Below are 13,277 nucleotides of genomic sequence, written 5' to 3' on the forward strand. Positions count from 1 at the left end.
GAAAGCTGAAGTCCCTTAGTCAAAAACCCCCAGAATTAAAGTTGCATCAAAGCTTAGACTTTCTTAGGTGTAGGTGCATCTGGACAGCGTTAATCAATTTCTGCTTGAAGCAGCAGCAGCAGTCGTGTTCTCTGCACAACAGATGCTTCAACCTACTGCAGAGAGGAGAGTTCAAGTTGGAATGCTCTCCAGTCACCAAGGCAGTATTTTATGCCTCCTACAAGCTTCTACAGCCTGCTCCTATTTCCTGGAGTATCCCCGCCTCTCCCTGCTCTGTTGTATGCAAACTGAAGGAACAGTTCCTGCACACTTAGCGTCAAAAGAATTTTTAGGTAATTACAAATTACAAAAAAAGAAAAAACAGTCTGTGTGCTTTACATAATGTGGTATTTTTAAAAAGCCATAGGTGGCAATAATAAAAACACATGAAGTGACACTGCACTTTTGAGTTCCCTGTTCAGTCGTGGAGGAGCTCTACACCTTGAACAAAATTATTCCGAACAACTAAAGTACGCAAAACCTCAAATCAAATCCCCCAGTGTTAAAAGTAACGTGCTGAAAATTATATGGGTGCTTGACCCAGAACTACGTATCATAAATGCAATTATCTCATGAAGTCAACTGAGCAGAGTGTATGAAGTGGACATCCATACATAGCATGAATCTTCTACATATTTGCAGCTGAGGCCTCCTTTGTTCATACAAACATATTTAGCTTCAACACGGGTATAGCTGCACTAATGCAAACCTTAAGGAAAAAAATGCTCTATTGGTGCAAACCAGTAATTTCAGCCTGTTGATATGCATAAACCTGAAATAGACCATACATGCATATTTTTGCTTGCAGATGTGGAATGCCAGTGCAGACAGGATTTGTACTGTGGCATTGACACTGAGAAAAAAAGAAAACAAGCAACCTGAAAACCTCATTAAGTTATTGACATTTATTACAATTTGTTTCAACCCAGGCTGTTCCAAATTAAATTCTCCAAGTGCTGAAGTTACAGCACTGTTTAAAAGCAAACAAATAGGAAGATCGTTTGGATATATTCTTTATAAAATAAAACCCCAGCCTCCATGTCCAGCTTAAAAATTGCTAAAATATTCACCTATTCTCAGAAGCCAGTCCTGTATCACACAAACCTTTAATGCAGATAGGTTTCCTTTATTCTGTGTTTTCTTACTGTGAAGTGACTATTGGCCAGCATTACAAAGCTAATTATTCATACAAATCTGCAAAACAACACTGGCAACAGAAAGAGAAATTATCACAGCTAAGAGTGTAGTACGGTAAAGCTTTGCTCAGGAAAGCCGTTCTAGAAAACTCAGAGCACAGCACAGTTATTAATCTGTGCAACTCACTGCCTTAATATTGTATCATAGAAGCAACCACAAAAAGATGCCTGCTTATCTGTCATTCTTGGTATATTTGCTAAGTCAGGCCTTCATTTATGAAATTACATGCTGAACTGACTGCTATAAATAACTGCACTAATTTTAGCAACACTGAGTACTGGATGCTAATTCTGAGCAGGATAACAGGGTGAGTTTGTCTGACTGGTAAAATCACGCATCTCACAATTCACACATTCACACACTCACCAAGCATCTCACAGCTGGGCTGCCCATCTACCACACTGCCCAGAGACACTTTAGGTAACTATTTCTGGTCACCAAAACCTCCATTTTAAATAGAGGAGTATGCAGCATCTCTTCAGAAAGTACTTTTCCACACTGGTAGCTATTCTACAGGAAAAATAAAGAATGATCAAAGAAGGGAAAAAATACCCCAAACTCAAATCAAGAGTTCAGAACAGCCATTTTATTCTCTGGTTTGGTGAATGCACAGGTTATGAAAAGACTGGTTTTAAAGGCAGGATTAAAAATTGTCTGACTCCCTCTGTCAAGTCTTTAGCATCATTACCAATGTAATATAAATTATTCTGGAAGATTAACGCATAGAACGAAGGTAAACTGCAGTACTGCACATAAGACACAATAAACACTTGGAAATGGGAGAGAGAGGAAGGGAATATCTTAAAGGAAATTGATGACAAAATTGGCAAAATGCAATGGGTAAGGACAAGTATAGAAACAAACTCAAAAAAAGTTACATTTTAAGACAGGAAGAGTGTGGATTTCTGAGTTTGGGAGGAGGAATAACCAAGAAGGATTTAAAGAAAAATTTCTTGAGCCCTTGCATCACACTAGTTTAAAAACAGAAATACGCAGAAGGGTATAAAAATTGCCATAAACTCCTGAAGCACTAAAATTAGGTGGAAACTGTCTGACAAGCAAATCTTATTATGTGGTCAGAAAAAAAAAAGGAGTTGAGAATGAAGGGAAAAATGAGAAATCCAAGGAAATGTCTGTGAAATCCAGGAAAAAGTATAGGGAAAGATCTTCCAAATGACTGAAGGAAGTCCAAGAAATTATAGAAGTAAAGTAGTGCTGGAGCCCTGGAAAGAGCAGGAGCAGGTGCATTAAGTGAGACATAAGGCAACAGAACCATTAGGTTTCAGAGCAGTGGACAGCCTAGGTACAAAAGAAAGGTCAGGTGCAAACAGATGTTCTCAAGTTATTAATATGAACAAAAGTAACTCGAAATGTCACATATTAATATTTGATGTTATGCAATTGAACCAACTGTTGAGCTGCATTTCTGATTTTTTTCCTTTGAATGCTGAGAATTGGAGTAGGAAATAGTGAAAAATTAAAGGTAATTTCTGATCACCTTAAGAACCAAATAAAAACAAAACAAGAATAGAAGAGAAAAGGGGCTGGCACACTGTAGCAATGTTCAATTTATGAAAGACTTGATAAGCTATTAACAGGCATCACAGATATGTTTGTTCAAATGCATCATGGGCTACAGAAAAATATTTCAGTGAAATATTCTCATTATTTGTAACCATGACTCTAAGAAGCATGTTTTTAGTCTTTTTATTTTGCACATGCATAGTGACAACTACATGATTCATTAACATATCCTAAATAAAACACCACCGCTATGAACTGCCTGTTTTTGTCACTGATTTCCATATTCAAAGGACACCTGCTGCTTTTTTTTCTAAACCAGTTTCAAATGAGGGACATGCCTGTGATTCTTTTTGTTTTACCCTACTTGTGACCTGTTTCATCATACAGTTTGAATCCTTCAAGTAACGGCTCTTTTCCTCCTCAGCATTTTAATGCTGCCTCATTTCCTTTCCCCTGTTATACAGAGGAAGAAGACAAAGTACAACAAACCACAGGGAGTGAACTTCTCCCACTTTCTAATTTATTCATGCATGCTGCAGCTCTGTGGAGGAGAAGATGCCAAATCAAACACCAGTGTAACAATTTGAGCTGCTCTGAGGGTCTTTCCCAGCCAAAAAAAATGCCTTACCTTTCATTTAGTCCTAGTGTTGATAATTTTCAGCCAGATAATTTTCTGCCTCTCCTGTATCATGAGCACCAGAGCAAACAAAGTTTGCTGAGTTCCTATGTCTTGTCTTTTAGGATCAACTGAGTATGGTAAAGAAATCTTTCCTGGTATCTATAAGGTCAATTAAACACTAAGTATTTGCATGTAAGTTTGGAATCAGAAATAAAACTCTATTTTGTTGACACCCAAGAGGAGATACTGCTGCATAAGCAAATACCATGCAAGTGAAGGATACAGAGAATGGAAATAGCTTTGGGCTGCTACCTCAGGTTTCTGGTGCTCACCAAGAGACAAAGGAGACAGAATAGCTCCAGGGTTGCTTTAAGCTGTGCAAGCAGATAATAATCTCTAAGGGCCCATATTGTATCAGTGTTCTCCAGCAATCTGGAACAATGCCTTCTGATCCCAACAGGAATTACTACAAAACAGAGTCCAGCCGATCCTGCCAGCTTTGTGTCATCTGAGAACAGTGCGGGCCCAAGAACACCTGCAAAGCCAAGGATATGAGTCCTGCTGCGGCATGGGTAGGTTTCAACTGTTCACAAGAACCACATATTTTAGGAGAGCCCTCTGCTCAAATAAAAGTTCTCTGGAGTGGGGAATGTGGGCAGCTGATGGCATCACACATAAAATGCTAATTTTCTACTACTCTACAGACTATGTTTTCATTAGGGTCTTAGCTGAAGACAGCTAATGAAGTGTTTTTGTTCTGGTCAGTTTGGTGATTTCAGCTGAGTTTGGAGAAGGTACAGAAAAACCTTCATAACCAGAAGCATGGGATTAAATGAACAAACTGACATATGGCTCATGCAGAACAGATTTAACAGACTTCCAGAGCTGGAACTGCCTTTTAATTTCAGACTTAGTTCTTTAGAACACCCTCAGGGAAGCCTGAATGCTGCCCACACCCACTGCCTTTCATGCCAAACAACTCCTTAAGACTGTGCTGAGGTACCACTCATCTGACAACTTTTATGGGCAGTAATTAAAACCCACAATTTTTACTTTACTGTCAGGATGGAGTTTATATGCTGTTTCAATGCTGCTCATCTGAATCCCCTGCTGAATACAAGGGCTTTTGTGTAAGAACAGAAATATTACATTTTCTTCTACTACTTAAGCCTGTTATTCTGTGTAGCAGTTGTAAATAGTGCTGACCTGATTACAGCCTTATTCTCATGTAATAATAATCATCCCACAGACTGGTACAGAAGTTCCCCACCATCTTATCTGTATTACTGGATTCAGGATTATGGTCAGCAATGTGTAAGCAGTTTCTAGGGCACTGACCAGCCTGGATCCAAACAGATTTTGTTTTTAATGCAGTAAAATAATGCAGAGGTAAAATAAACCTCTGCATTATGAAATTAGCTGTTACACTGCAGACAACCTACAGAAGTAAGCAATTACCTCACTCGCTAATGACCTGTGAGAAACAAACTCTGAATGTATGCTGTTTCTTAGCTACTGTTCCAGAGAGCAGCTCAATCTGTTAACTGAGTGCAGTAAATACCTAATTAAATTAAATCTCCAACAAGCCTGAGAAAAATGTATTGAAAGCACTCTGCTTGATTGCACGCATTGGTCTGAAGGAACAGACCTATTGATCCGGTCAACTTCAAGCTTGTTCACTTCACCCAATTTAATTTGAGAAGGACAATAACTAAATTTTAGTTGGATCTCCTTTCCCACTCTCCAGGGAAATAATTTGAAGTGACTTTTGAGTTCAGGTGGCACATAGAAAATATTTCATAGGTCAAAGAAAACATTTATTTTGTTGCCACTATGGACATGAAGCTACATTAAAAACGCAAATATGGTCTCCAGTGCAAACAATTACATAGTGTGCAGACAGGGTCATATGTCACAAACTAACTTCTCTGGTGGGGGTAATAAATCAGTTGTTCTGCATGATAAGGATGATATTAATTTCCAGATTTCAGTAAAGTCCTCTGTAGTTACAAACAACTGAAATAAGTTGATGACCTTAATTCTGCTTTCATCAGAGACACCTTCATAATAAAGAATTGGAACTGCTGGCAGCCAGATAAAACATAGCAAAATTGTGAAAAGATGCTAAGGCTGGCTCTAGAATTAATGCAGCTGTGTTAACTTGGCTTCTTCTGCTTTCCTTTGGATAGAATCCTAATGTAATGATCCTGGTTTTAACAGGTATCCTTGCACAGTCATGCATTTCATTATACAAACATAATTTTAATATTTTAAATTTCCATTTAGAAAGTAGTACTCCTTACTGTTTCTTCAGAACCACAATCTCCCTGTGTCTTGGACACCTCACAGTCCAGCTTCTGGCCTCATACAGCCACAAGTGTTTCATGTTATTCTGCTCTTGCTCCAGTTTTGTCCCTGAGTTTAGAGAGCCATTGCTCCCATTTTTATTTTCTTTCTCTAGCATTTGTAAAGAGAAAAAAATTAAGAATTTGTTTTGCCATGCTGAACAGGATAAATCCTACTCTACAGACAACAACCATTTCTTTGACCATTGTCTACATAATTTTTTGCCAATTTAAACTGCACTGTTAAGAGATAAAAATGACATATAACATTCCACATCAGATCTCACCACTTTTTATACAGTTTTTCCACACCCTACTGAAAATAACTTCTCTGGTTCCTCATAGGACTCAATTTGCTACTATGGCTCAGCCATGCTGATCCCTGAGGGTACAACACCAATTCCTTCCCCTTTTCTGTTTCTCAACTGAGGAACTCCTGGATGTCAGCATAAATTCTTGTCACCATTCTTTTAAGCCCTTTAACTTCCATGCCGTACTTCTCAAAACAGCAATCTTTTTGTATACTCAAGGCCACCTGTATTTCTCTTGTTTGATATCTCAGTATTGATCTATGTCACCTGGAGTGTCAATAATTGCATTTGTGTAAGCAAATTTCTCAAGCACACACTTCAACTCTCTGCCTGCTTGTGTTGATGTCCACCATTGTTTGGCAACAATCCAGCCAGTCCATAAATGCTACTTCTGTAGCTCAAGGAGTAGTATTGCCTCCACTAAAAAAAACTGCATTATCATTTCAAAAATTTCAGGACTGAAAACAACCTATGGTATATAATAAGACAAAAATTTACAAAGGAAAAGTTGAAGTGATCTTGCTTTATATGACACAAGATTACTGTTCTTGCCTCATCACACATGCCCTTTTAGTGTTAGGAGAGGACAGGGAGTTTTGAAAAGGTAATTTGAGACTTCATACCTGAAGATTGCAAATCTCACATGATGTAGGCTCATGCTATAATGGCACAGTCACTGCAGAGCAATGTTAGTTTAGAACAGCAAAAAAAGCTAATCTGCTGCCAATGGGTAAAGAGTAATACTTGCAATAGTTTACCATGACATGGTGGTCTGAATTGTCATTTAGACTGAACACAAACTTGAAACTGCCTGTTTTATAAATAAAAAAAACTTCTATCTAAACAAAACTCCGCAAATTTACCAGGTACAAAGTTAACAAATTTTAAAAGTAACTGAGATTGCGGTCACATTCTCTTGGATCTTTCATATTTTTTGTGAAGAAATCTTCCCCCTTTTTTTTTCTCACTTTGGACTCCACACAAAGCACAAAGTCTTTATCTGATCTTAAAGTATCATAAAATGTAGACAGGGAAGTAGGACATGGCTGGAACTACTCATTGTTCAGTATGAGAATTACTGCCCACTGACAGGAGTCCTGCTCTTTTTCTTTATCCTAATCACAATTTTGAATTCCCATCAAAAACAAAGAAATATTTGTTCTTTACAGGAAAAAATAGCCTCACAGGAAAATTCACTAGATGAACATCTGCTTTCTCTAGATCCAAGTTACATATGCTTCCTTTAAGATGAATATCAGTTTTTCTGATTTTTGAAATCAGGCTGTTGTGCATGCTGGCTGTTTTTCACACGCTCTTTTCCAATTACGTTCAGTTCTGTCCTAGGTTTGTCATTTGTACAGCCCGGCTCCGAAAGCAAAAAGCCCTACAACCAGCACAGGAAGCGAGATTAAAGATAGGCCTGTTCTGGTGACAAAACCACACAGGTTGGAGGAAGAAGGCAGCGTCATCTGTACAGCAGCCTTACCCTTCTACGCAGCCTGTCCCTCTCCTCACGGACAGCGTTCATGGTGGCCTTGGTCCTGTTGAGCTCCTCCTCCTTGCTGCACAACATGGCTGTGAGGCTCTCATTCTCTTCCCGCAGGCCAGCCAGTTCCTTCTCCCACCGAGACCTCTCCTCAGAAAGGTTTGGATAAAGGTCACGTCCCAGCACTCCCTCAATCTCCTCCACAGTCTGCAAAAACACAGTCATTAACAAATAGAAAGGGCCAAAGACAACTGAGCAAGATTAATGGGCAGATTGAACAGAAATATGTGTTAACAGGCAACTCTACATACTCCTACATACACCCCCAGCCTCTCAACACCATTAGTTTGCTTCTTTTGTTTCGTAAGTAATATCAAACCAAATTATTACTTATTTTCTTTGACAGTTTGACCATTTCATTAAAACATTTCATACTGACAAACACCAAAGCAGACAAATACATGTAAATAAAACATGTCACCTGTGAACGACAGCAATCCTGGTAGTTTAATCTCAGAATACTTTAGAACAAATCAATAACTCCTTGTCATGGGTGAGCACTGTACTTATTGTTTCCCTGCTGAGTAACAGGCAGAAATGAGCAGTCAGTGAATGTGCAGGGCATGGGGCCTTATTTATTGCTATGCTAATGCCGCAAAAGGGCAATAAAAACAGTGGGAGAGGATTAAAACAGGGTTCTTCTTTCCCATGTCCCTGAGTATGTTCTTTCCTTGAGGTGACAGCAAAATAAAAGGAAGAACTCTGGCCTTGACTAGTCTTACAGGGATGTTACAGCCTTTCTAGTATCTAAAAAAAGCTGGGTTTCTCTCGGACACAATGGTATCCAGCACTTCCTGTCCCACCTCTGTGCTCAGAGCTGTGTAGACACTGCTCAGTCCGAGGGACATTCACGAACTTCCAGTGGGGAAAACTGAACAACGAGCACCCACCACCAGCAAGGGAATACTGCCATGCCTGAAGTGACTGTCGGGCTGGCCACCAACATGCTGAAACACAGCATAACAGCCTGTCAGGGAGCCACCTGCAGTTTGGAATCTCCTACCCTGTGTATGCTGCGCCTGTGCTCCATGTCTAACTATGGAAGATATCTGCAACAAGCAAAACCACTCCAAATGTTGTCCATAAGCTTTTAATCTCCCTGAAAGCGGTGTGCATTGAAATGATGGGAAGAAACATGGAAAATAAAATAATATATGACATCACTGGTAATGCAGAAAGTTTCATTTAATTGGCTAATCCAAAACCAAGTTATAGCTAAAGCCTATATTTTTACATCTAATATGGAAGATAACTGCCGCACCTAGGTTAACAATAATCTATTTTCTTGCTTTATTCAAAAGAACATTTATATCCTGATCTGTCCCTTCCAATTCAGCATACTCTAGGAATCTATGATTCTATATATTACTGAATATTTACTGCTTTGTTTACTTGTTTAAATTGTGAGAGACCAAAAGAACCAACTAGACTACAGCTGAAAATAATAAGCCTAGTTGGAGACACCTTTTTTTCCTGCAATAAATCTTACCAGTGTTTTCAGCATTGTCTGACTTTGAGGTATCTATGAAATTTTATTATTTGTTCAGTTTATCCTTTTGAATTGTATTTCACATCTCTCTTACATAAAAGTGCAATACATTTTAGAGCCACAATTATGAAATCTATTGACAGAGTATCAGAGTATCTACACTGCAATTCTGCTTACAGATTTGGCAGGAAATTGAAATTACTTTTCTGAAAAAGCAAAGGCTTGCAACATCCCTGTGAGGTGAAAGAAGCCGCAAGTCTCCCTTTTATTAGCTTCACTTGGACCCATAGGTCTCAAATTATAACCACGTAAATTATTTCAACACATCATGAGGATGAGTTCAAGACCTGAATAAGCACAGGGTGGTTAATCTCACAATGTAAAGAGAAGCTCTGTAATGGCAGGAGCATCCTCTTTTGATGATGCCAGCTTTATTTAAACAGTGCCTCTTTGTTGCTGATTTGTCCCCTCCCTTCTTCCCCCACACTACCCTTGAAGTTCCCCTGCTGTTTTCTCACCTCTCCAACATGTAGTTTTGCTGCTGACTCCTTCCTCCCCATTCCCCATGTTCCAGTGTTGCTATTTTCCCAACCCCTCCCCTTCCTAGAACACCACTTCTCTCTGGTGTCCAATATGCTACCAACCATCCTCCACGGTAAATAAAACATAAACACTCTACACAGATATAGCTATGTAAAATAATGCTGATTAGATTTCTTCAAAGTGGCATTACAGAGCAGTTTTATCTGGTGTGCTGCTGCACAGCAGACAATTCAGGTGTAATTTCACGGAGTATGGGATTGAATTACAATGTCATGTTCTGAGCACAGGGCAGCAGGATGTCATATCACGGTAATTCCAGTCTTGTTGCTGCCACTGCCATCAGTGCTCTCTGCCTTATTTTCTTTACAAGAAGTGTTGTGTTACAGATGAGATATCAGATTAAATCAGCAAGTATCAGGTTTAAAAAACACTAAAGCAGTACTTCTTCCCATGGTGTAACTCAATGGCAGAATTTATTCCTAACAGAATTTATGGAGGCCAAGAATTTACACAGGTCCAAAAACACAGTAGATAGAAAGAAAGAAGAAAATTTCACCCATTACAATTAAACACAAAGGCATGATCTTTGGTTCAAGTTCCTACAGACCCACTTTGCTGGAAGCATCTCTGAAGGAAGGAGAACAACATACTATGCATGTAATTTTTGATGCTGTCTTTCCATTAGCATCCGGACTAGGTTGTCCATATGGACTTTTGGTCCAGCCCAGTACAGCTGTTCTCACATTCTAAATGCTTCATGCTTGGAAATATTTACAGCTTTTTCAATCAGCAAAATTTTAGTGGTTAGGTATCTGTTACTGATGTGGTCTCCAAAATAAACAAAGCATTAACCAGACTATTCTGTGGAAATTTTCTTAAATCCTTTTCTTAAAGTATGCTTTTGTAACTGATAAATTTAATTTCAAGGTCTTTTCAGTTTCTGTGGGGCAGAAACAATTGAGACAGCTAGGCTGACATAGTTTGTATAAAAGAAGCAAAAAGTAATTCAGCAGCAACTGCAATAGAAGGAACCCAGTGAAATTTAACCACCAAAGCTAAAGGATTTAAAACATTTAAATGCATTAGTCTGTTGGTGAAGAAAAAAGCCTATAGCCAAGGCAAAAGGTAGCCAGAACACTTCAGGTTTCCATTCACAATTCCACCCACTTTAAAATTCTCTCCATTTTTTTCTCTGAGGAAACTGGAAAGCAGAAATGACCTGCAGCCAGAGGTGCAATGGTGGAGAGGGGCTTTATGTGTGGGCTTTGCTCTGTTAAACATATCTCACTTCAGATACCTCTGTGGGCCTCACACAGGCTGATCTCTACCTATTTCCCAGAATCCACAGTCTCTCTTTTGGTGAATAGTGACCTCTGAAAACAGTTCATCCTACAACTCCAAAAAGTACTTGGCAACATTCAAAGTACTGATCCTAATCCTCTGAGACACTCAAAGAAACTGCTTTAATACTGATCCCAAGAGACCAGAAGTCAAACATACACACATTCTTCAAATTACTACTCAACATTAATTGCTTTATATTTTGTTATATTCCTCAGGCACCACCAGGGAGAGAAGGAACTTTTCCCAGCAGTACTACAAAGGACTGTCAAAGCCACCTAGAATGGCCAGAGACCTCTTCACTGCAAGACCAAACTGTCAGTACAATTTTTCTTGTATGAATGAGACACTGACACCTTTCCACCTGACACAAAAAGCTTGTTCATGTCTTCCCCTGTGTATAGGAAGATTCTCTGTGGCTCTCTTGCTTTCAGGTTCTGAACTGCAGTGCCTTTTGTTACATGTGCCAGCAAACATCCATGTCCTTGTTTGGTTACATTCACAACATACAGCTATCATTTGAATTATTTGTTCCTGAGACTGATTTATCTCATTTGAACTAATACAAATCAATGTTCAGTGTAAAATTACCTTTTGCTCTGCTCTGGGGAATGGTGTTCCCCTATTTAGTGTTCCCACTGAAACAACTTCAAACTACACCCCTGTCCACTCACTTCCCAGTCTCCAGTGGAGGGATAGAAAGGGACATCAGAGGCACAAAAGGCAAAGATTAGGGGTTGAGATAAGAACTATTTACTGGAAACAGCAATGAGGCAAGAAAATGAACAGTAACAGCAAATATATTAATAAGGGACTATACAAGAAATGGGCAGTTTGCACATGAGCTCTCACCCCCAAGAATACATGACCAAGAAGGGACCCCTTCCCCGCTTTCCTGGAAAATGAGGGATATAGGATAACATGGACATGCCCCCTCCTTGCTACTGCAAAAATTAGCCCAAAAATTACTGGCTGGAATCAGCACAGCTTTGTATTTTAAGGCAGCCAATCACAACTTAGCCAACCACAAACATACACAGTGTGTTTTCAGTCACTGGTCAATGATTACCTGTAGGACCTTGGGCAGGTGACAGTTTGTTAGCTGAATAAGCAAAATTGCTTAAGAAACTAAATTAACTGTTGAGTATCCTCATTTCTCTTATCTTTGAAATGAGCATAGGACAAATACATTTCTGATTTGAGGTCCAAAGTAGCTCCTCCTGAACCTTGGAAGGTGTAGAACAGGTGTGTTACTACTTACAAACACACATTGTGAACTCGAGTTGACTCCTGTGAAGTACTTTTAACATCTCTGGAAGCAAAGTGTGATTATGATTATTACAGAAGTGATCAGGTGTCTCAGGCAATGAACATGCTGCATTTTAGAGCCTAATGTTACCATTACCTTAATAGCTAAATCACAATGTTCGCTGGCAGTAGTGAGTTGTTCAATGTGCCTGTCCACTTCTGCCACCGATAAACTGCAGCTGCTTTTCTTCCTCCCACAGACAACATTTTCCAGACCTGTCAGCACTCTCTGCAGTTCTGAATTCAAGTCACTACAGTTATCTAAAAGAAAGCAAGACAAAACAAAACAAACATCACAACAATTAGTGACTCAGTGAAAAAACAAACTCTTAACCAGGAAGTGTCTGCTGCAGAACAGCCGAGACTGATACTGCTCAGAGAATGTCCTTGCACTCTGCCACTTTTTCCTCAACAACTGATAGGCTTAAATACCATAATCACATCAACTGAAATCATGAGCTACCTCTTATCTGACAAACAACACCTGACTGCTTCACCCCACAGATTATCTGAAGTGTTCATTCTTTCTTCAAAACTCCCTCTTTTCTGAAGAACATTTTAAGATATTACATGCTTACATTCTGTGACATTTTTTTCCTGTTGTTCTTTTGGCCATTCAAGGTCTATTATCCTGATTTTATTGAAGTCATACGTGTGTCTCTGTAAATACAAGATTCTTCTGTCTCGTACATTCAGGGATGTTATGACTTGATGTTTTTCAAAGGAATTTTTGTGGTTGTACTTAGGTATTGCCTGATTTTAAAAAATCCTGGTGTTTACAGAAATGATCCCTACCAACCACCTTAGAGCCTCTGTTTTATTTTAACAGCTATGCCTTCAAATAAAACAGCTGAGTATTCACGGATCATAACACCACAGCTTATGTTTCACACTACAACCATATTGCCACCTTATACAACAATGCTATTTTAATTATAAAGTATCACAGAGAATGACTTCCTTTCCTGCCTTCAGGCAAACCTCTTCTAGTGCCCACTGACGTAGCATCCTCCAC

The 13,277-nt window shown here is 39.1% G+C and overlaps 1 protein-coding gene across 9 annotated transcripts in view; it reads right to left on the bottom strand.

The window, feature by feature from the left end:
• The window catches only part of MCC (MCC regulator of WNT signaling pathway), a 182,220-nt gene that overhangs the window by 36,522 nt on the left and 132,421 nt on the right, over positions 1 to 13,277 (bottom strand). For all 9 annotated transcript variants that reach the window (XM_030968537.1, XM_030968540.1, XM_030968541.1 and 6 more), the window contains 2 exons: positions 12,360 to 12,523; positions 7,522 to 7,728 (listed from right to left, as the gene is read on the bottom strand). In XM_030968537.1, the coding sequence (XP_030824397.1) occupies positions 7,522 to 7,728; positions 12,360 to 12,523 (371 nt within the window). The remainder of the gene's footprint in view (positions 1 to 7,521; positions 7,729 to 12,359; positions 12,524 to 13,277) is intronic.

This window comes from Camarhynchus parvulus, chromosome Z, assembly GCF_901933205.1.
Source record: "Camarhynchus parvulus chromosome Z, STF_HiC, whole genome shotgun sequence".
Classification (NCBI taxonomy): domain Eukaryota; kingdom Metazoa; phylum Chordata; class Aves; order Passeriformes; family Thraupidae; genus Camarhynchus; species Camarhynchus parvulus.